We start from the raw sequence: 23,605 nt of genomic DNA, 5'->3' as shown, positions 1-23,605 counted from the left end.
GAAGCTTTGTTCTCAATAAGCAAACTAATAAGCTTACAAATAGTTATTTAAAATATTATAAATATTATGCGACACTGTTTATAAAATAGTTTTATTATAAATAAATATGTACTATCATATGAATTGAGTTTTTATTTTTTTTCATAAATTGTTGATACATATCTTAAAACAGTAATATTAGCAACCTAAATTTTATAAGAATATCAATAATGGAAAAATATCTTTATATGACGAAACATAATTAAATAAAAAGCATAGCTTGCATTGTCCATACATCAAAGAAATGTTTAAGAAGAAAATTCCCTTTATGATCTCTAATGCATCTAGTAGGGAAATATATAATGGAATAAAAAAATTATCTACACCAAAAACTTTGTTCTCCTAATTGACCTGCAAAGTGTTTTGCCTCAACCTTAAAAAATGAGTTATAGGATCATTTTTAGATGCATCATCTATATTGCCTCCTATTAATAGTTACAATCTATTTTTCTCATGACGCACAACATCCTAAACAGTAAACAAAAGTCAAAACAATATTATTAAAGTTAATTCAATAAAAAATAAATAAACATTCTTAATACCTTCGTCCATGCTGAAGTTGTGTTTGACAAAATGTTTTGGCCATACAAAGAAATGTATTCAATGTCTCACACACTAGATGAACTTCTATATTGGATGCAAGAAATAGAGAAACAACATTTTAAGCTTCCTCAAGCACCACTCGTGTTCAGTGTTACAAAAGGATACCATGGATGGTTAGTTCTCTCTTAACTTAATCGTACAATTGCCTTTAGATATAGGGAACATATTTGACATAACTTAGACTGATTTGGTACATCATTGTGATTATGCTCCATTGAAGAATCTAAATGTACAACTCTTTTAGTGTTGACTCAAACAACATCAAGTACATATAAGGTGTTTCGGGTGTTGATTAGACAAGTTGTGTCATGGATCGAACGAGTTGTGTCAGGTCCGTGATTGCTTGTTGTGTTTAGCTTCTCTTTCTTGTTCTTTTAGTCTTCTGTTCGTTAAGACCCGCTTGGATGATACATGTAGAAGGTACGTCGATACTAAAGTCAATAAATAACCAATCGATTAATCATTAATGGAGTTATGCATGTTATTTGCATGTATGTGAACATCATACCTTAGACATTTTTATATAATAGTTGTTATGGGCTTTTATCCTTTTGTCGACTTAATCATGGTTCAATCATACCTTAACCAACAATTAACAAGTTAATTCATGATCACCATTATTATTAATGACCTTCTGTAACTGATCGGTCAAATCATTCAGGATAGTTGGCTAAGGTTTTCCGACCACTGGTGATACTTTCAGGAGGTCAGTTAAAAGATGAGCGACCAATGGTTGATCCAGAGTGGTCACTTAAGGGTGGTAGATCAGAAAAACTTAACTCGAAGTGGTTGATCCAAAAGAGCTTGACATAGAGTGATCAGTCAAAAAAAATTTGTCCAAAAGAGCTTGATATAGAAAAACTCGACATAAAAGATTATTGATCTTAGAATTAGATCAATTGATGATTGACCATTCGAAATTGACCATACGAACATATGATCCATAAGGTATTGCTCAAGTTTGTTGTAGAAGATAAGTTAGAGATTCAAATTCTCATATGCTTTAAAGACTATCATATTTGGTTTAAATTTTCTTCAAATTGTATGTTCATCTTCTACACGTCATTCGACTCAAATGTTGTTCCTTTTCTATTTTTTAAAACTAACTACCACTAGCATCGCACATATATTATGAGTGCTCTGGTTTTTTAATGTTCGTCATCACATTAGAGGAAAATAAGCCAATTGTATGACATTTTGAAATTTTTGCTTAACTTTCTTGTATTGAACGTCATAAGTCTAACACAAAACATCATCCGGTAGACAAATTCCAACATAAATATGAAATCTTGTTTCATCCGTAACATGACATTTGTAATTTGTAAATATCAACTCCTAACTTTATGTTTTTTAAATTCTAAGCATTTATATAATGCGTAATTGAGTACAAGAAAATGTTGAAATTCGTTATATATGCAGACATAATCTTATTTGTTAAAAAATATAATACTTTTACAATTTTATAAAAATAAAACAATTACTTGCAAACCATATTATAATATCTTGAAAATAATATAGTATAACAATATAAATAAACTAAACTATGATGGATCACTAAATAAGATTAATAAAATTATATATCTATTTATAACAATGCTCTTATTTTGTTTTAACCGATTTGGATAACAAGCATGTAAAAATTATTTTGATGATAACTTTTTTCGTGCATATTTAATTTTCTTAAAAGTGTTACATGTGATGTGATAAGCAAATGCTAAACTCATTTTCAATGATCCAAATTAATATTATTAATTGTGAAAAAGGTTTTGAAAATTTGAAAATAGAGTGTGGAGAGTGTTTAGGTAAAAAAGAGGCAGAAGATAAAATAGATGATAATGAGCATGATAGATAGTATGATAGCAATGAGGAGATGAAAAGGTGTAAAAATCTATAAAAGGAGATATATTTGTGAATGTGAGAACCAAAAAAAGAGGGTGGTGGTGGTGTTCATAAATGACAACCAACCATGGAAACCGAAATTAAAGGATCCTTTTCATTACAGCAAAAAACCAGCCTCTCCTCCTTGTACCCAAAAAAGAAAAAAAAGGTTAGCTCTTCCTCTGTCTATCTGCAACCTTCCTCCTGTTTCAAAACCTTAATCTTTTGTAGTTGTTCTCTACCTCCCCAGGGTTGGAAGAGAGGGGAGAGAGAGAGAGAGAGACAGAGAGAGAGAGAGAGAGAGAGAGAGAGATAGAGAACAACACCCATACTCATATATACATCTCCCTTCCAACCAAAACCAACATACCTACATGCCTTTTTACCCTAAACCATCCATCTCCAAACTCCCATGCTTAACCTCACCCTCTCTCCTCCTCCAGTGCCGCCGCCGCCACCAGAGCCAGCGTCACCCAAATCTCATCACCATCTCCTCTCACACCCATTTTTCCACCTGAAACAACATTATTTCGTGGGGTGATATACACACTATATCAATCTGGAAGAAACAACAAACACACATATATACATCAACCAACCACCATCTATGGAAAAGTAGATACTTATGTAGGTATATATGTATATATATGTAAGCACAAATACATATATCATACATACAAGAAAATAAACAAAAATAAAAAACAAAGCGATCCATGTTGCTCTCGCATGCACTGCCACTCCTCAACTCAATTTTCGACCTTGTGACCGTAACATTCATCTCTGGGCTTATAATCCTCTCGGTGTTATCCATAAGCTTCATCTTCCACCTTCGTTTAAAATCAAAATCCCTCACGCATTTACAGAACTTCAACTCCCTTTGGACCGTTCGCTTCCTCCTTGTCTTGTTCATATTCCTGTGGTCCATCACTGAACTTCTCCGCTTACCTTTTTTTCGCCGAAAATACATCTACACTTTTCTACCCACTTTTACTATATCCCAACAAGCCAACCTCTGCAAAGTCCACATCGTACTTTCCCTAGGATTCTTCGAACCCGCCTTCCTCGTCACCCTCTTGTTCCTCCTCAATGCCTCTATAAAAAAGAAAACCCCGAACGATGCTTGGGCCATCACCTTCGTGCTCCTCATTTGTCTCCCCATCGCCACGCTCCAAGCTTTGCTCATTTCCTTCTCTCCCTTGGAGAACCGTGTCCCTGTGGAAACCTCGGTGATTTTCAATGACGGATACGGCTTCGACACCGTGCTTTGCACCCACCCCTTCCTTACCAGTGTGGCCTTTGCAGTTTTTGGTATAACCTACTGCACATGGTTCTTATTCTCTTGTTGGAGGGTTTTGTCTCTCGTCATCAACAAAGGCCTGAGGGTGAGGATTTACGTGTTGGCATCGATAATACTAGTGGCTGTACCATTGCAGATCATATCGTTGGGGTTCAGCGTGTTGTGGAGCCCCCACCAGGAAGTGTATGGCATCGTTTCCCTTGTGGCCTTTCTTAGCGCCTTTTGTTGCGCCACCATCGGTGAGGGCATTCTTGTCATTAAGCCAATTTCCGATGCCTTGGACGCCGGAGGAGATTGTTGCATTTGGAGCCCACGACAACTACCACAACTCCAAGGAAGTGTCGTTCTTCGTTTAGAGGGACCACCCACGTGATGATGTGAGACCAAAAATATTGTTTCATCATCTCTCAAATGCACCATCTTTATGCTCTTCGTTTTTCCACTGCATTGCCCACCACACAAGCTACACGTAAAGTTTATTTCGAACGGAAAATTGTGTTTTTTCTTCTCATTCTCTAATTCTATTGGATTTATTTTTTTTGGTTAAATGTTCTTGCTTCTTCTTCATTTCTTTACTTAGTATATGGACTCGTGTACCATAGTTTTATTGTGCTGTTATTTTTTCATTCATTCTTTTCATGCTTCCACGTTAACTCGACAAATACATTGAATTATTTGAGCTGTTTTATTTAGAAATAGTTTTCCGAATTAAACTCAATAATGTATATTTAGAAAGAAAATAAATAAATTGATAAATCTTCCCACCAAACGGTTTTTTCCTTGTACCCTGTATGGAATTTAATAACAACTTTTATTTGAACATATTATCTGTTGATTAAATATATAAAATAGTGTGAGCATATACATTAGAGCATCCTTTCTTGGTTGTAAAAGTGTGTCCTCATTGTAACTTTTTTCTAGTGGTGACAAAGCTAGAGGTGGGAGCAGAGGTGAAGCTTTGTGGTGGTGGATATATCTACAAGAAGGGAGGTTTGAGAAGGTGGCATTGAGATGGGCAGTAAGAGCAGTTAGGGAGGAAAAGCAATGAGTAAGGGTGGAGGAAGGAAAGGCAACTGATACGTGAAAGGGTGGCAGAGAGGTTGATGGCACAAGTGGGAATGGAAGGGAAAGAGGAGAAAATATTTGATTTTGGAGAAGATTCACCATTACCATTGTAAAGGCTGCCTCCACCACCACTAAAAAAAGAGTTCTACTGAGAATACTAATGTCAAGGACATTTTACATTATTTTATAAAGAAAAAAATTTGTCACAATTTTTTTTAATAATATTTTGATACAGTGTTCTTGAGTTATTATTTATTTATTATTTTTTATTCTAAATCCAATAAAAAAATGACACATGTGTTTATGTGTCAATAAAAAAATTTGTACTAATATATTATTATTTAATTAGTACATCTTTTAAAGTAGAAACGAAATACAAATTTAATCTTATCATATTTTAAAAAGTACAATTTTAATGAATAGTTTGAATACAGAAAACAAATTTAATCCCATCTTTTTATTTTGATGATTTTTCTATAAAAAAAATTAAATATGGAATAAATTTGAAAAATAAATAGCTTATGCATCAAATAAGCTTGTTTCATAAGTTTTTCTTGCACAAAATATTATTATCAAAGAAGAAAATTTAAAAGAAAAATTTATGTTCCTAAAATAATTTATAGAAACTCTATTAATTAACTTTTGTAAAAAAGAAAATTCAACTTAAATATAAATAAATATTAAATTGTGTGGAGAGATTCTTTCACTTTCTCTCTCTCTAAATACTTCGAAATTTTTTTATCTAAATTACATTAATTAAAGCTAAATTAATGTAAAACTCAAATTAGTTTACATTTATATTATTTCCATTGTATGTAAGTACTTACAAAAATTTTAAAAATTTAAAAAAGGTCATTTTTAACATCTTAATAAAAATATAGCAGAAATAAATACAAGAATGTGTGAAGACCGAGAAAACATGCAGAGAGTGGAAGCCAAGTATAAGCAAGAGAATGACTGAACGGTTTTTGACAGCAGTATTTAAACTAGGGTTTTGAAAAATCGTATCACTTCCCTGCTGCAACCTTCTTCTCCACTAAGCTTATGCACATTTTCTCCTCTTCTCTCTACTTTCTTCCTTATATTTCTCCACCTTCTCTCTAAATTTTCTTCTTCTTTCTTCTTCCGATCAACAATCAATTGGTGCCTGAGCACTCCTGGTGTCAAGGGCTTCACTTTGCACCGATCAAAATCCTCTCTTGAAGCTGGTAAGGTCCGAACCTTCTTCCTGTGAATTCTCTGCGTTTTCTGTGCATGCAAGCATTGATCGACTTGCATGTGTTCTTGCATTTGTTCCTGAGTCTTTTATCTTTTGGTTTCTTTGGTTGGTTTCGCTGCACCGACCAGAAATTGTAGTTGTTGTAGAAGTTCTTGGGTTGAAACGTGTAAAAGTGGTCTCTTTGATTCTAGGTGAGGGAAGCAAGTAATTTAATTATGTTTTCTGTATTGGAATTAGTTTTTTGAATGTATGCATGTATGATTGAATGATTGTGTTGCTGATTTGTGTGTATGACCGAGACCTGTGAACTGTTTGGTTTCTGTTGAAATAGTGTTCGGTTTGTTCTTTGGTTGGAGAAAATGAATGAGTGAAATTGAGAAGTTGAGGCTAGATTTGTGTTTTTGAAGTTTAAGTATATCTGATTAGGTGTGAATTGATATATGATTCAAGTTTTGAGGATTAGAAGTTAGCCAAAGTGTTTAGAAATGGTCATGTTGGGTGTTGTTCATAATTCTGCAAAAGTTCTACAGAATTATGCCAAACGCTAAAATGGTTAGTAATTGATCATTCGGCCTTGTTCTGCTCTCAGTCATAACTAGGCCAGTCTCTTTAGAGACTCTCTAGTTCATGATCGTTCGGTTTCTTAAAGAGTGCTCAATTTGTACTGACACTCGGACTTCTGAAGAGAACTCAATCTTGTGCGTAGCGTTCGGTATAAATTGTAAGGGTTCGGTTTAAGGTGACAGTGTTCGGTCTTAGCCAGTAGCGTTTGGTGTAAGCCAATAGTGTTCGATGTAAGTTAAAAAGGGTTCAGGGGTTTAACGTTTGGTTATGTTCATAGGTTAAAGCAGTATATATGTTAGGTATCCAACATTCACAGGGTCGTTTAGTCTTATGAGTGAAAATATAATATGTGTATGAAAATGCTTTAAAGTAATGTGGAAGAGAATTCCAAAGCGGAATGCTCAGGAATGGTTTGGAATGGTAAAGTATGAATGTGGTCATGCTAAGTGTCGTTTATCCTGATGTTCTATGATTACTCATTCTCAAGTAGAGAGGAGTAACTCATGTGTGAGAATGGCAGGAGGTCCTAGTCCATAGGTGACATGGGCGACAACATAACGGACTTACCTCGGGTGACAACTGTTGAGGGCATCCCAGCTACTACACCACCTGGGTGCAAAAACGTCTAGCTACAAAATTCATACAATCCGGATGGTCAAGTTTACGTGGTTGGTCTTTGCTTGTTGTGTGCTCGGTTATTGCCTGAAACATGTACATGATGGTTGTATGGTTGATATGTTGTTTTCTTTGCTGGTTTTTATCTTTGTTAAATAATGGATTAATTAAATTACTCTAGCTTACCCTACTTTTCTGTCTTGTCCTTCCCTGTCCGTTCGGTTGTTCTCTTCACTACAATGATCATCCTTTGGATGTGAGCAGAAGGCGATGAAGACTCCCTGGAGCAAGTGCTGAGCGAGGAGCCCCCATCTTCTTAGTTTAAGGTCGTTCGGTTTGTACATAGTACTGTATGACCGTTCAGTTTGTGTATATATCTTTTTGTACACCGTTCGGTTGTAGTTAGCTTGAATAACCGTTCGGTTTAGTCTTTCGTTTTGTAAAGTTTAAATTTTGTAGTATTTTTGTAAGACCGTTCGACCATAAACATATTCTTTTTTCTCAGAACTAAACTGTAATATTGTTAATTGTGAGTATTCTATGATATGGTTTTACGCTATATTTTTGGGATATTACAGAATGCATAAAATATTTAATACAAAATCACAGTACAAATGCATACATGTATTGTTAATCTTTAACAATAGATATTCTTTTAAATGTTGCATACCAAACTCATTATTATTTTAAATACTGTAAGTCATTATTAAATATGGTAGCTAAAAAGTTATAAAAAACGAAATTCTTAAAATATACTGTTGAGAGACTTAATTGTTATTTTGTAATTTCGAAACTTTATCTTTGTATTTTTTTTTTGGGTGAACTCCTTTGTTTTCTTAAATCTTAATTTTTTTTTTATAGTTCTACTCTCAAATTAAATTATTTCAAATTCACCTTTCAACAAAAAAAAAAAAGGTGGCTTCAGTACATTATGGGCTTTTCTCTTTTAAAAAAGATGATGTGCCGAACCACATCACCGGGCTATACTGCTGAAGTAATTATGAATTAGTGTTAAAATTGATAAAGGACATATTTTTGCATTTCCATATTTTTCTTCTGTATTTTTATAAATACAAAAATTATCATTTTATCTTTAAATATGCTTTTTAAAATGTTTAATTTGAAAATATTTTTTAAAAATATTTTTTTTGAGTTATAATCTGAAACTTATTTTTAACTTCAGTATATCTGAAAGTCACTTTTTATGTGATTTTTTAATTATACTATTTATAAGTTATTTTTTATATTTTATATCTTTTAACTATGTAATTTGAAACTTTTTTTTATTTTTGAATTCTATATCTAAAAGTTACTTTTTTATATAGAAAAAAAAATTGAATTACACTGCTCAAAAGTCAGTTTTTAACTTTTGAAATATATAATCTAAAATTCTATTTTTTCTTTCATGAAATAATGATGTTCAGACTGTATAATTGAAAACACACTATTTTTTCAATCTATCCATGTTAACACGGTGACGGAGATGTCAATGAGGTAAAGCACAGGGATAATTTGGTCATTTAACCACCTTCCCGTAAAGAATGAGGGTGCCAAACAGAAAGAAATGGCCATTGCTAAATTAGGTCAGGCCTAATTGATCCTTTTAATTTTTTTTAGCATAATTTTGATATTCTTTAAGTGTTTTAGCATGCTTTTGATATTCTTTAAGTATAAAGATTTTAAATGTATACACTAATTAAAAATTAAGTTTAACCATATCTTTAGTGCCTGAAATTTAGAATAAATCTGATTTTCCCCCTGAGAATTTAAGAAAGATAGCTTCTCATATTAAATAAAATTAGTCCCTAAATAATAGATTTAGAGAACTAAAATAAAATTTATTTTAATTCTTTAGTGTTTAGAGATTAAAATTATTTTCTTAAATTTGATAAATGATGATGGTTTTTAAAAGGTAAAATCCCAGAAAATGAGATTTTTAGAAATCATGGTAGTCTAAAAATAACGAGATTCGATTATTTTAATATTAAACGGTTTTATTATAAATAGTTTTGTTATAAATGAGTTTCATTATTTTAAAACGTATCATCTCTCTAGAAACCACCTTTCTAGAGTTTTCTACCTTCTCTCTAAGAGTTCTAACTCTTGATTCATCTATTTGACGAGCAGGACGTACCTAATCGACCACGGCAACGAGGTCTACGTTTCTACCCGATCAATTTCTTCAATAGACCAAGTAAGTTTCGATTCCTTTTTCCCCCTTTCGTTCCTAAATCTGATTTAGAGTAATATTGTTCTGTTGCATGTGTAATCATGCATTTCCTACATGTTTTTGATTCATCTAGAGTTCTAAGAATTCTGTCTATTTCCAATTTGGTCTTTCGTAGGTTCGTATAAGTATTCCTTGTGATTCAAGTAATCGGTGGAGCATTTTGAAGTTTGATAGTTGGTTTAGAGGTAAGGGAAGCTAGATAATTACTTTAATTTGAAGTATGTGGTGTAAGTTTGATAGTATATGAGTATTAAATTGTTTGAAAGAAAATGTTGTTTGATGTTACTGAGAATTGAGCTAATTGGGTATAATATTGAGGATTTGTGTGATTATGTATGTTGTACAACTGTTTAAATCTGTGTGTATGCGTGTTTGATATGTGGAAATTATGTTGAGGAAGTGTTTGATATGGATTGTATTGTTGGAAGAAAAAGGGTAATCTAGTTTGTAGGTTAATTAGTTCAAATTTGAGATTTTGATAGGAAAATGGTGAGAAATGGTTGGTGTATTATTTTGCTATTGTTGGTCTTGGTTAGGAGCTATTTTGGATCATAATTAAGTGTCAAAATGGGAGGAAATATGTTATAAAAGGGTATGATGTTGTATAAACATAGTTTACATTAGTCTAGGACTTGTTTTTAGGAAGTGAAGTAGTGAAAAATTGAATTGAGGGTTTTGTGAGTAATTGGTCATTATGGTTGATGTTATTGAGTCTTTTGGGACTTTTTAGAGTCCCTAACTTGTTTAAAAACCAGCTAAAACTAGTAGAATCCAAGTTGGCTCTATAAAGTGAGATTTTGGTAAGTTATGGAGTAGAACCTTGTAGCAGTCACTAAAAAATGAGTTGAGGATGGTTTGTATGAAGTTGTCTAAGTTTAATTGATGGTATAATACAATCTAGGAGTGTTAGAAGTTGGGAAAGGTGCATAAAAGTGGTCAGGAGTGGTTGAGATGCGCAAATTCTGCAGTTTTTGTGCTGCAGAATTATGCAGTATCGCTGAGTGAACAGACTTGGTGCGCTGAGCGAATGGGCTTTAGCTGAGAGAACCGATTTGGTGCGTTGAGCGAGTTGGGTCGCTAAGCGAGAGGTTGGGGTCTGGAACCACTGTAAGTTTTATTCGCACAACGAATTGGGTCGCTTAGTGAGTGGTTGGGGGTCTGGGGCACTGTTTATGTGGTCGCCCAACGAGTGTAGTCGTTGAGCGACTAATTCAAGTTTTGGTTTACTCATTCTTTCTTTATTCTAGATTGATATGTGTGATGTTTTGGATTCATTTGGGAATGATGCATGATTATGTATGAGTTTATATGTGTATCAAAGTCATGTGTTGAGATTCAAAGTGGAAGTATGGTTTCAAAGTATGGTTTCAAATGGTGTGGAAGAGAATTCCAAGGAGGAATTTCTCAATGGTTGTTTCAAAGGTTGTAAGTATGACTATGGGAAGCTCAGTCTTGGAGTTCATCCTGACATTCTAATGATCACTTATTCTCAAATAGAGAGGGATAAGGCATGTCGTAAGAATAGCAGGAGGTCCTTGCCTAGGGGCTTTTCCTTGGCCTAAGGTGAGTGATAATGGACTAACCTTGTGTGGTAGCTTGGGGTAGGCTAGTTGTTTCACCACAACAAGTGCACAAACTATCATAGATACATATTCATACTGATCTGGATAGTCAAGTCTAAGGTCTTTATAGGTTAAGATGTTTGGAATATGTATGTGATATAAATGATTTATGTATGTTATGTTATAAATGTTATATGATTTCTTTGGTATCTAGCTTACCCTTGCTTTTCTGTTGCCTATCTTTGTATGTTGTTTCTCTTTTGCAATGATCACCTAATGGTCTGAGCTTAGAGATTCACCTTTTCAGTTGCTCCAGCTAGAGGTGAGGTAGAAGCAGATGAGTTGTAGATAGATCTACAAAAGTAGATCTTTTCTTTGAAGAAGGTTTTTTTTACCTAGTTGTTCTTTTAGCATCTATGTAACGTTCATTTTGGTAGTTTATACTATTAAAATGGGATGTCACATTAATGGTATCAGAGCAGTTCGTCCTTAGAATGACCTGTGAGTTGTGGGTTTCTCGTGTCTTCCTTGTGAAGAGTTGAGCCTAAATGGTATGGTTTACCATTTCCTCCAAATTTAGATGGTAAGATTATGTTGCTAACTAGAAGTTTTGAGAACAAAAAACGTCTTGATAGGAGTAATGAGGGTGCACACTCATGACTTTTACCATAGATAATTTTCCTTTCCTAATTCTGAAGGTTTGGGGAAAGATAGAGTTGTGGTTCCAATGTTGTCATCTTTAGTAATCTTTGTCTTGTTCTTGCCTTTGTGGTAGTGTATTGTGCTCTATAGTGGTAGAGAAATGCAAATTCAAGGACAATTGACATGTATACCTTCATTAGAATTGGTTTAAGCCTTTGAGACAAATTCTTGCCTCGAAGATAAGGAGTTAGAAGACCAGAGTTTAGGTTTTAAGGGATGGGTGGAGATATTGGAGTTTAAAAGTAATGTTTTTGGGTGAAAAAGTTTTCAAGAACAAAGTTAAGAAAATCATATATCATATGTTTCACAAGAAGAGTTGAGTTCAAAGGCTAGAATAAGAGGAGGATTGGGTAAGTATTGGTGTAGCAAGGTTTAAGAAATCAGTTTTGTTTAGTGTATCATTAACGTTGGAGGTCAGAAGAAAGGAAAGTGTTGGTGAGCAACGAAGTAGCATTGAGTGAGATTGACAACATGGATTGGTGTATTAATGATGTCTGAGATATGAATAAGAAAGGTGGTGGATGGTTTGACACTTGAGTTAAGAAAGGAATAAGAATTCTGAAGTGGACCAAGGGGAATCAATATCTAGAAAGGAAGGAGAAGAAGAAGAGTATGAGAAGTAGTTGTGTAGGACATTGAGCAGATTTAAGGAGAGTTTAGTAGAAAGCGAAATTTCCAAGTTGAGAGAACAGGAAGTCTTTGAGGAGAAACGAAGTATTGTAAAGATCTTAAGTTAAGTGAATAATTGGAAGAGATGGTCAAGTTTTCTCCGTAAGTGGATGATTCAGAGTGAAGTTTAGAATGATAATTCAAGATTAATAGTTCGCATAGAAGAAAGGTTTGACCATGGGATGAGATAAAAGGTTTCAACTGTTGAAGGAAAAAGTACATTAGAATGTCAGTTTGGTAGGACAAGGTAAGGTTAGATAATTAAGAGCATGATGATTGAGGAAATGGGAAGAAAGGTCTCGAAACAGATAAAAAGGGAGTGTTTACAGTATGAGTTGTTGAAGTGATTATCTAGATGATCTAAGAGTTAGGATTGTTGAGAGGTTCAGGGATATGAGGATGTAGATGGATTTGAAGTCAATTTTCATCAGGTATGGTTTTGTAGTGGTGATGAGTGACTGACTGAGTTTGATCAAGAGAGAAACAGTTGTTGGATGTTGGGTTACAGAAGACAGTAAATAATAAGTTGTTGTACCTTTCTACTCAAGAGAATTTTTTAAGAATAATAAAAAAAGTGAGAAGTTGAAAATATCGATGGTGACAAAATGTAGATTAATGAATTCAGAAAGTGATAGTTTTTAGGAGTTTCACTCTACACCTCGGCGGGTTTCAACCTACACCTCCAAGTTCCATATTTATCCTTTGATTAATGAGATTTGGTGAAAATTAAATGAAGTGGTTGACAAATTTATTGAATAACCTAACCAAGTTTTATAATTACTTGTCCTTGCACCCCTTCACCTCTTGGTTTTCCATTCTCATTGTATTGAAAAATTTAAGAGAAATTTGAGAGAGATTTTTCGTTGAAGAAGTGTGGTGGAGGTGTTGTTGTGGTGTTGTTGTTTTCGTGGTTGACATTGGAGTTGGAAAAGGGATTTTGTTTGAAGTTTCTCGCATCAATCAGGTCCTTGGACCTATTTGAAAGCTCCAGGTCTTAATTGGATTTGGTAATCTGATGCATACCCTCTCAGATATCGAAATTCGATCGGATATCAAAATCCGAAAACATGTACATCGGATGTCGAAATCTGATGAAGGCCGTATAGATTTTCAAAATTCGATTTGTGTCGTCTCACGTTTTCAAATCTGATTCACTGTTTTCATAATTTGTATATACAAATCCCTCTCCTTTCTCTCGTACCAACCGTCTACATTCAAATCTTAATAAAGGAACGAAGATCAACGAAGAAGAAGATGAACAGATGCAACAACACCTAACAACCAGAAGGTGATCTCCAATAAGAAGAAGAAGTTGATCTCAAACAAGCACAACATGATATGTGGATCTATGGAGAAAGATGGAGAAAACGAAAAAGATAAGAGAAGGCAAAAAATTCTTCTGCATTTATTAAAAATTAATTACATTTTAATGGAGTACATTATAGGTATTTCAGAATATGTTGGAGGGACAGAATAATGAAATTCTTGAAGATGTAGGGTGAAACTCCCTAATTTTTATGAGTAATGACTTAACGTAAAGGTAAAACCCTTTCTTTAGTCTTAAAATAAAATGATAAAAAAAATTTAATATTAATTGTTTCATACCTTCAAAGAAAAAAAACTTCAAATAATTTTTTATTATTAATTACATTAAATCTCCAAATAAAAAGTAAAACAAAAACTTTAAAAGTACGAAATTAGTGAGGGCATTGCAGCTTCTCGAATACTTTAGTTTGTTCTATTCAAACTTTAGTTGTTTTCCACTTGTTAAAAAAAATCAAAATATTATTCGAAATTGAATTTAAAATTATGGGAATCTCCAAGTTTTAATTGAGTGTTGTGTTTATTCCGTCCAATAAATATATTAAAAATCAGTATTTAATAAAATTTATTAAATTTATTCATTTTAAAATAATTTAAACTTACATGTATTTTAGAACAATATTCACTTATTATAAGTAGTATTAATAGTTTGATTTATGATTATTATTTATGATGACGTATTATTATATTATTATTAACTATATTGTTATTATGTAGGTAAGTATTATTTCATACTTATTTCATAATTATTTATATTTAGTATATTTATAAGATCTTAAATTTTCTTTTTTCTAAATAATAAAAAATTTCATTTCAACTTGCAAATATTTTCAAAGTTACCGACTAAGATTTTGTTAACTGTACTCAAGATTGTAGATTATGGTAAGATAACATGTAATACTATTTTTCTTAAAAAGAAAAAAAATTCACACCTTGAAATAATATTCTCTTAAAGTAAGGTTGTGCGTGCACCTTATCAGAATGATCTAGAAAAATACATTAAAAGAAATATTATGGTGCTTTATTCACATATTGACCAACATAAACGTCTTTATTTTGGTTGGTTGTTGTAGATGTTTACATGAGCTTTTCCACTTTACTCGTTTAAACAGATGAAGGATTGTGTAAAATTATAGGAAATAGAGCAACCCACGCGTTGATTTAATGTACTCGGTCAGACACTAAATTTCCATATTACACATCACCTAAAATTAACGCATTTTACTTCTATGATTCTTTATTACAACAGAAAATATTTATCTGAAAACTTCCTGAGTTAGTCATTAAATGTAATATCAAGTATTGAAATTTTTTTCAAGTAAAGATATCATAAAAATTCGACACCAATTAACTATGAATAAAATCATATAAAATATCATGAATCTAAAATTTTAAAATAAGTTTATATTTGTTTTCTCTTTGTATATTACTCTTTCTTACTTAATTTCACTGTAAATTTTACACTTTTCTCCAACATTAATTAATTAATAAAATACATAATAATTTACTATTCATGTCCTTCTTTTAAATGCTCTCCATTAAAATTTATTAAAAATACTTTTGACTCCAATGAAGATAAAAGTAAATAATATTGAGAATATATGTCTAGAAGTTGCATTGAATTATCAATTAAATACATATTTGATTATATGTCATACTTTTAATTTATATTTTACATATAAATAATGAGTTTAAAACTTTAGATATCAAACCATTCATATACTATTTCTTATTAGCAAAATATGATATATTCATTTGACGGTAATTTGATTATGTATGCATGCTTTTGGTTTCAATCTTAATATAATATAATAAAAATGTAGAATATAAATCAATCTTTAAAATAATTTTAAGCGTTTTTTATTTAAAATTTATTTTATTTTTATTTTTTTTAACATAATAACTAATTATATTGAATTTATAAGACTTGAATTTTCTTAATTATGAATAAAAGAAATTGATGACATTGTTATGACGATAACGGTCTCGATGGGAGCAGTATGAATCGAAGGAATAATTTCGATTTTGGAATTATTGTTTGACATCTCATAGAGAAACATTAATTGCCCATTATAGAAACCCTTATGATAATCATGTCTTATTTTCTTTTCCTTCTTATTCTTGTCCTTATTTCGTTGTTCTAATTTGGACGAGGAAACCACCTTCAGGGGTGAAACATTAAAGGTGGAAGGACCAGTCCCCTTCAAGTCAACAACTTTTTCAATCGTTCAGACAACGGTAGCAGGGTTAGTCCGGGCGACGTCTTGTGAAGATTATGTCATCGCAAAGCCACTAGGTTGTGCGATATGCTTATCTAGCATCTTCACATAAAAGTTTGTTGTCTTTGAGTTATTGGCCCCTATGACATCTAAAACACTATAAATTTTAGAAAAGTTAAACATCAGATTGAAGGAGAGTTGAATGAAGAAAATTTACTTACCAAAATCATCATCACATATATTGTGAGAATTATAACAATAGAGGACATTTTTGTTCAAGAAATCTACTTACCAAAATCATCATCACTTCTAACGTCGACACCTCCACAACCATCATCAAAGACGTGCACCATGAGGTCAATCGAGCGGGAGACTTCCAAAAGAGAGGGAACTTCGATCAATCATCGCCATTGAAAGAGTATCACCAACCGACCCCCTTTATGGCAACCTTGAAGAATTTTGTAAGAAGCAGAAAACAACTGGAAGAGCCACTTATCTGACTCACATATCAAGGACAACCAATCTTTTTTCTCACGAGGACAAGTACAAAAATGGTGAAGGAACAAGGCAGGCGTTGGGGTTAGGTCTAACGCCTTACACAAAATCAGGAAGGCCTGAATAGCGACCTAGGTGTTTGGGTGAAGTTGGGTCAATGCAACCTTCAATTCTTACAGTACCCACGTATGGAAGTTGTCAAAGGGAATCCTGATGAATAGGCCGGTGAAGAAGCAAGCATACACAAAACAGTAAAAAGCTTTGAACTTTGTTAACTATTTGGCAAGCATACCAAATTGTTCAAGTAATATATATTATAAGTCCAAGTATCGTTTCTCAAGGGATTTGTGTTTGTTTAGATAATTATGATGACATACTAATTTAGGCAATGACTATAAACATTGATTGATTCAAATAAGTTGCAATCATATAACGTTACTGAATATAAAAGTTATAAAATGATACGAGTAAAGACTCATCGGGGTTGGACTTCATGACCCAAACTTTATGAACTCATCCACACAATATATCTCTAATATATTCAAGCATTCACATCACAAGTATACAAGCTTTATGAGTAAAGACTCATCAGGGTTGGACTTCATGACCCAAACTTTATGAACTCATCCACACAATATATCTCTAATATATTCAAGCATTCACATCACAAGTATACAAGCCCTAATCCCTTAGAGACAAGTTCTAAACCTCTATGTGAAAATACTAATCCCTTATGTATTCAAATACAAAATTTGCATTAAGAAAATATGTTAAGAATGACCAAAAGCCTTGGTCTATATGTTTAGAACCTAGCCTCTTAGTTGTTTTATCCATGTTTAGGTTTCAAAGATATCTAGAATGACCAAAAGCCTTGGTTTATGTCTAGAACCAAGTATCTTGGCTTCTTGGCTGGGCTAGTGCTGCCAAGATTTCACTACGCGAGTGTTGGTATTTCACTGGGCGAGTTGCTTATGGCATCATCTCTTTAATCTTCTTCAATCCTCCATTTTCCTATAAAATAAACCAAAAGAAGATAATTATCTCTATATGTGAAAACTATATACAAGTCTTGCATCTATTCCTAAAATTCAACATAAAATAAATGACAAAAAGACAAATAAGGGATTCTAATAAATATGACTAATAAGTAATTATCACACTTATCAACTCCCTCGATCATGGCACACATGTTCATTTCATTTGCACACCTGAAGGTTCATGATGTAATCATCCATGTTATCGCCTAACACTTCCGTCCACTTAGCCAAATCAGGCAGATCGTCATCCCTCGAAATTGAGTGACATATTATTCACGAATCTTGTGGGGAACCTACTCATATCCCATAATCACCGACAGATTCAATTCATTCCCTAGACACATCGACCTCACTCTTTACAATCACACCTTGGGAGCTTTGCCTTTATTGTTGACACTATTATTTACATTCGTGGCATTCTTGTTGATCGATAGCACACTCCGTTCTGTTGATCCGTGACTGCTAGATGAAGACCCAAACGAAAATAATGATAAGGTAGCACCATCAACATACCCTCAGCCCTCCCAATTTGAAGACTCCTCAAACAAAGAAATGTGAACTATTGAAACTATTACCTTTAGAAAGAATGATCGACAAATGCAGAACAACGAGAGAAAAAAGATGAGGTTAATTGTCCAACCCCACCTCTATTTATAGAAATGAAAGGTCAAAAATTAGATGACCTGAATCATTAGATCTAAACACATCAAATAGTTAAAAAGATCTGATGCTTTACATCCGACGTCAGGGCTAACAACATGCTTCCCAAGGCGTCCCAACTTTACGAGCTTCAATAGTCACTTTTCAAATGACTCAAAAACATAGATGACATGGACGAACGGTCACAATAAGCAATAATTGAGCTATACCCAAGAATATGAACCCTTTTGCATTTAGACTTCGATAATACTTGGGCTTGGTGGGTAGTGTACAGTTTGGACTTATTGGTCAAGACATCCAAGAACATTGGACCAGCTTAGACGTCAATCGGTTAGAATGATCATCATGATTGATCAAGAACTATTAGTAGAGGAAAGGAACTAGAGAATACCAACTGTATAAAAACCACTTTCCAACTTATCGAAAATGCTTTCTAAATAATGAATGTCGATTAGTCATGACGATTATCGATCTCGAATGTGGTCGATCAATTGACATATGATGCGATTAACCAATCTAAGAGAAGCTTAACACAAATTAGCTAAATAATCGTATTAAGATATGATTGGGCCATAATTAGATTGATGGTAAGCAATATCTCATTGCAAGTATTATAAATAGGAGGTATAAGCAATGCGATTTTTTACATCGATTAGTGCATTTAATACCCTTTCAATAAGACACCTACTGACTTAAGTATCAAAGTACCTTCTATAGGTACCTTCTCAACAATGTAGGATGAACAAAACACACTAGACAACGGACAAGTTGGAGACAATAATGATTGAAAGACCTAGAAATCAAGGAGTAAAGAGTGTCCAACCAGTTCTTTTGAAATAATAATATTACAAATTTGTTCTTCTAAGTTTGAATATGCTCTTAAGCCCACTACACTTTTGAGTTCTCAAATCATGGTCTGATGATCCACCTGTTCTCCTACTTCCCCAAACCTACTTCATTGCTCGTCATATTCCCTATGGTCACCATGAGATTAAACGTCAACCAAGTTCCACGATGGACACCAAAATGTTCTTGTAAAGCCGAATATGCATTTAATTCCATAACTCTTCTAGTCTTTATGTCTTCATCGATTGTTCTAATAGGCATTGTCTGATCAGATATATGTAAAAGACATTTCGATGCTTAAGTAAGTATTTGGTCTCAATTAATGTAATAAATACAAATAGTTTTAAAGTTTTAAATGTTTTACTTACATGCCTTATTTATAGTGTTTTTATTGGACTTTAATATTTTGAAAGACCTACCTGTGATTTAATGATACTTTAATCTTATTTAGTGTAGTAATCCAAAGTCATCCTCATAATCCTATTTTTGTTATATTTGTTCTGTCTGGAAGGACAAATCCAACAACAAAATTTTTTCTTGAGTTAATCAATCAAATATAGTTTACTCGATTAATTAAAGTAACCTTCTCAATTAGGATGTACAAAATTTAAACAACAATAAAAATAAATTCCTAAAATCTCAATTATCTTTATAAAAACCTTGTTTTTAAAAATATATTATAATATTAAAACAAAAACCAAAATCAACTACATAGAAACACAACACAACATTCTTTTGTAAAACTAAGTAAATTTTTAGAATTACGTCACCCTAATTATAAAATCAAACTATTAAATGATCCTAATTAAATATAAAGACTTAATTACAATATAAAATCTTTAAAAAACATTATTATAAATTCAATTGAAAATACATAAATATATCATAAACATAAAATTTAATTATATAAATTTTTGTCCTACGACCTACGTTAAATCAATTAAAATCACGACAAAATCAAATAATAAATATTTAATTAAAATATAGAAAAAAATAAATACTCAAATTTTTAATAAAAACTTACTTAAAAATTAAAATCTTTGATTGAAAGTAGCTTATGTTGGAGATGACATGAGGGAAGAAAAGAATTGTGAATGTTTGCTGAGACAATAATTATGCAAGAAAACGAGGCATCACTTGCGCTTATGAGTTGGACTTTGGGTTTACAAGAAGCTTTAAGGGGTCCCATCATCATCATCATCATCATTCTTCTCTCCGAAATTCAAGGACCTCTCTTCTTTTGCTTCATCGTGTTTTCGGGGGTGCCACATTTTTCGACATGACACTTCACAACCCATCTTATTTCTTCAAACATATCAAAAACTTCTTTTCTAACCAACTTTTTCCACCAAAAAAGTGTTCATAGCTCATGATTTATGTTTCAACTGTTATTGTCCTTTCAAAACCATCATTTATCTTTATATTTCTTTTTTAATTCTTTTGACTGTTAATTATTATTCTATGCAACTCTATCTCCTATTAATATTTTTATATTATTTTAATAATTGTTATATCTACAATTAGATGATAAAAGAGATTACTATCTAAGAGTATTTATAAATAATTCCAACAAATAGACAAGATAAATAATACTTACTTATTGATATGAGTATTAGATATATATTTATCTATAATATTTTAATATTATTAGAGTCAATTATCTTTTATATTCGTTTTGAAACTTTATTCAATCATGATTTTGTTTTTAAAAGACATTTTAATGGGTGGAAAGAAAAAGAAATATATTGACTTATCTTTGGTCTCAATTCATAAGTAATAAAAGATTATTGTGAGTGATAAGAACATAAGTTCTCCAGTCATATGTACATACTAGACCCAACAAATACGCTAAGTGATGTGGTTAATAAGGCATATTCAACTTTATTGTTTGAAAGATATTATGAGATATATGTTTTTATGCAAGTATTCATATATTATCTATATATGACCAAATTTTGATAATTTAATTACATCATGATATTTCTTAATATCATTTATTTGTAGAATGTTTGGTCTATTTGATAAGGTTTCACATTATTATTATTTTTTCGCTAATTATTACCTATGTGATAAGTTGTTATATTTGTTAATATTATCATTTTTTATAACAAACCTCGTAGAATCCAAAAACCATATAAATACACATGGTATTGTATAAGAAAACATACAATTCTCTTATATTCATATAAATACTAAAACTTTCTTATTGACTTGGATATTAGGATATTTCATTCCAATTATCTAAAGCATTCTAATTATTATTAGAATCTTACCAAGTTCCCTATAAAAACACTACTTTGTTTATAGTATTGGATCTCACTTTACACTTATATATACAAATATATAATTCTAGTTCAAATCAATAAGTAATATTATATATAATAGTTTAAGAGAATTTAGTTTTCATATTTTCTCATGTTCATACTTTTATTCATTTTTTATATAAAACATTATTGTCATCTAAAACATATTGGATCTCAATTTAGTTTTCCTTATTGTTATCTAAAACATTTTTTTTTCATTTTGTATATTATAGAGGAATAATTTTCCAAATCCATCCAACTTTAATTTTGTCTTTGTGTATCTAGAAGGTATTATCATTTAAGTTAGTTGTGTTAAAGGATAACTATGTTTACAATTTCGTTTAGTTATATTTTATAAGTGAAAGATGTTCAAGGGTTATATTTTATTGTTTTTATGTTATGCTATTTTTTTATTATTAAGTACATGTACATAAAGTATGTATATAAAGTGTGAGTAGTGAATTAAGGTATGAGTATTTAGTACCAACAAAATGAAAATTAAACTTCGTATATACCTAAGTTTTTTTTTTTAAATGATACGGCTTAAGGATCTAAAATAGATTTAGTACTCACGAGAAAAATTGCAGATGAAGATGCTGCACACTTTCAGACATTATGACAAAAGAGAAAGTAAACTCACAAATTGAGATAGAGAAAGAACAAAGAAAGTGCCTTGAGAAGAGAAACGAAAATATATTTCCAATGTATGTAAGAAATTATTTCAAAATGATATGAGATAATGCCTATATATACAGAGAAAAAGATAATAACAGAAAACAATAAGTAGTTAGACAAAGAAGAGAAGGTAGTTAGGATGGAGAACAGATAGTCGAGCAGTGGAATGAGGAACCGAGTAGTGGAAGGCGGAACCGAGCGGTGGAGTACGAAACCGAGTGGTGGAAGGCTGGAACCGATCGGTGGAAGGAAGAACCGAGTGGAGGCATGATCGAGACCGAGCGATGGTAGGCATGACCGAAACTGAGGGGTGGTAGTTAGGGTTTTGGATTCTGACAACCCCCCTCAAGCTCGGCATAAATGTCTATGGTGCCAAGCTTGGAATTAAAGTGGTGGAATGGAGAAGGAGGAAGCGACTTTGTGAGAATATCAGCAAGTTGGAGAGTGGAATAAACAGGAAGCAGTTTAACGATTCCTTGCTGGACTTTCTCGCGGATTAGGTGGCTGTCGATCTCAATATGTTTTGTCCATTCGTGAAAAACTTGATTAATAGCAATCTTGACGGCCGATTGGTTATCGCAGAAGATGGTGGCAGGGTGGGAGAAAGCAAGGTGAAGGTCGTTCATGAGGTTGTTAAGCCATTGAATTTCGCAAACGGTTTGTGCAAGGGCACGATATTCGACTTTAGGGGAACTACGAGAGATAGTGGATTGCTTCTTAGACTTCCAAGAAATTGGTGAGTCGCCGAGGTAAACAATATTGCCAGTGGTGGATTTTCGTGAGTCAGAACATCCGGCCCAATCAAAATCACTATAAGCCTTTAAGGTAACGGTGCTGGTAGCTTTGAGAAATATGCCTTGACTAGGTGTACTTTTGATGTACCGAAGAATGCGGAAGGTAGCTTGGTAGTGAGCTTGAGTTGGTGGGGCAACATACTGGCTAAGACGGTGAACGTCATAGGTGATGTCCGGACGGGTGTTGGTGAGGCAAATAAGGCGCCCGATCAGGCGGCGAAAGACAATAGGGTCGTCAAGTGACTATCCTTCAGAGGATATTTTTGTGGAGAAATTCATGGGCTTGCTAACAGGGGCAGCAACAAGCATCCCAGTTTCGTTGAGAAGATCGAGAGCATACTTGCGTTGTGATAGATGAATTCCTGCAGAGTTACGAGCAACCTCGAAACCTAAGAAGTAAGACAAGTTACCCATATTTTGATTTTTAAATTCTCATTTAGTAGAGTAGTAATATTATCAATTACATGCATGTTATATCCAGTAAGGACAATATCATCAACATAGATTAATAAGATTGTGTCACCATTGTGATGAGTACATAAAGAGTGGTCACCAGATGTTTGAATAAATTTATGAGAAAGAAGAAAATAGGACATCTTGTCATACCATTGTATGTTGGCTTGTTTCAAGCCATAAAGAGATTTGTGTAGGAGACACACTTGATTTGGAGCGGAAAGAGTGATACTTGGTGGTGGTTGCATGTAGACTTCTTCATTTAAATCGTCGTGCAAAAAGGCATTGTTGACATCTAGTTGTCTTAGATGTTAATTCTTTGCAGCAGCCAATGATAGGATTAACCGGACGGTAGTA

The 23,605-nt window shown here is 32.7% G+C and overlaps 1 protein-coding gene across 1 annotated transcript; it reads left to right on the top strand.

The window, feature by feature from the left end:
- The first annotated feature begins 2,771 nt into the window (after positions 1–2,771).
- LOC124843362 (uncharacterized) lies at positions 2,772–5,023 on the top strand. The gene is made up of 2 exons (XM_047320131.2): positions 2,772–4,194; positions 4,739–5,023. Exon 1 carries the CDS (start codon positions 3,234–3,236, stop codon positions 4,188–4,190), a length of 957 nt encoding a protein of 318 aa, XP_047176087.1. The 5' UTR covers positions 2,772–3,233; the 3' UTR covers positions 4,191–4,194; positions 4,739–5,023.
- The last annotated feature ends 18,582 nt before the right edge of the window (positions 5,024–23,605 follow it).

This window comes from Vigna umbellata, chromosome 2 (genome assembly GCF_029865625.1).
Source record: "Vigna umbellata cultivar VRB3 chromosome 2, Vumbellata_1.0, whole genome shotgun sequence".
Classification (NCBI taxonomy): Eukaryota; Viridiplantae; Streptophyta; class Magnoliopsida; order Fabales; family Fabaceae; genus Vigna; species Vigna umbellata.
This window is presented reverse-complemented; position numbering and strand designations above follow the sequence as displayed.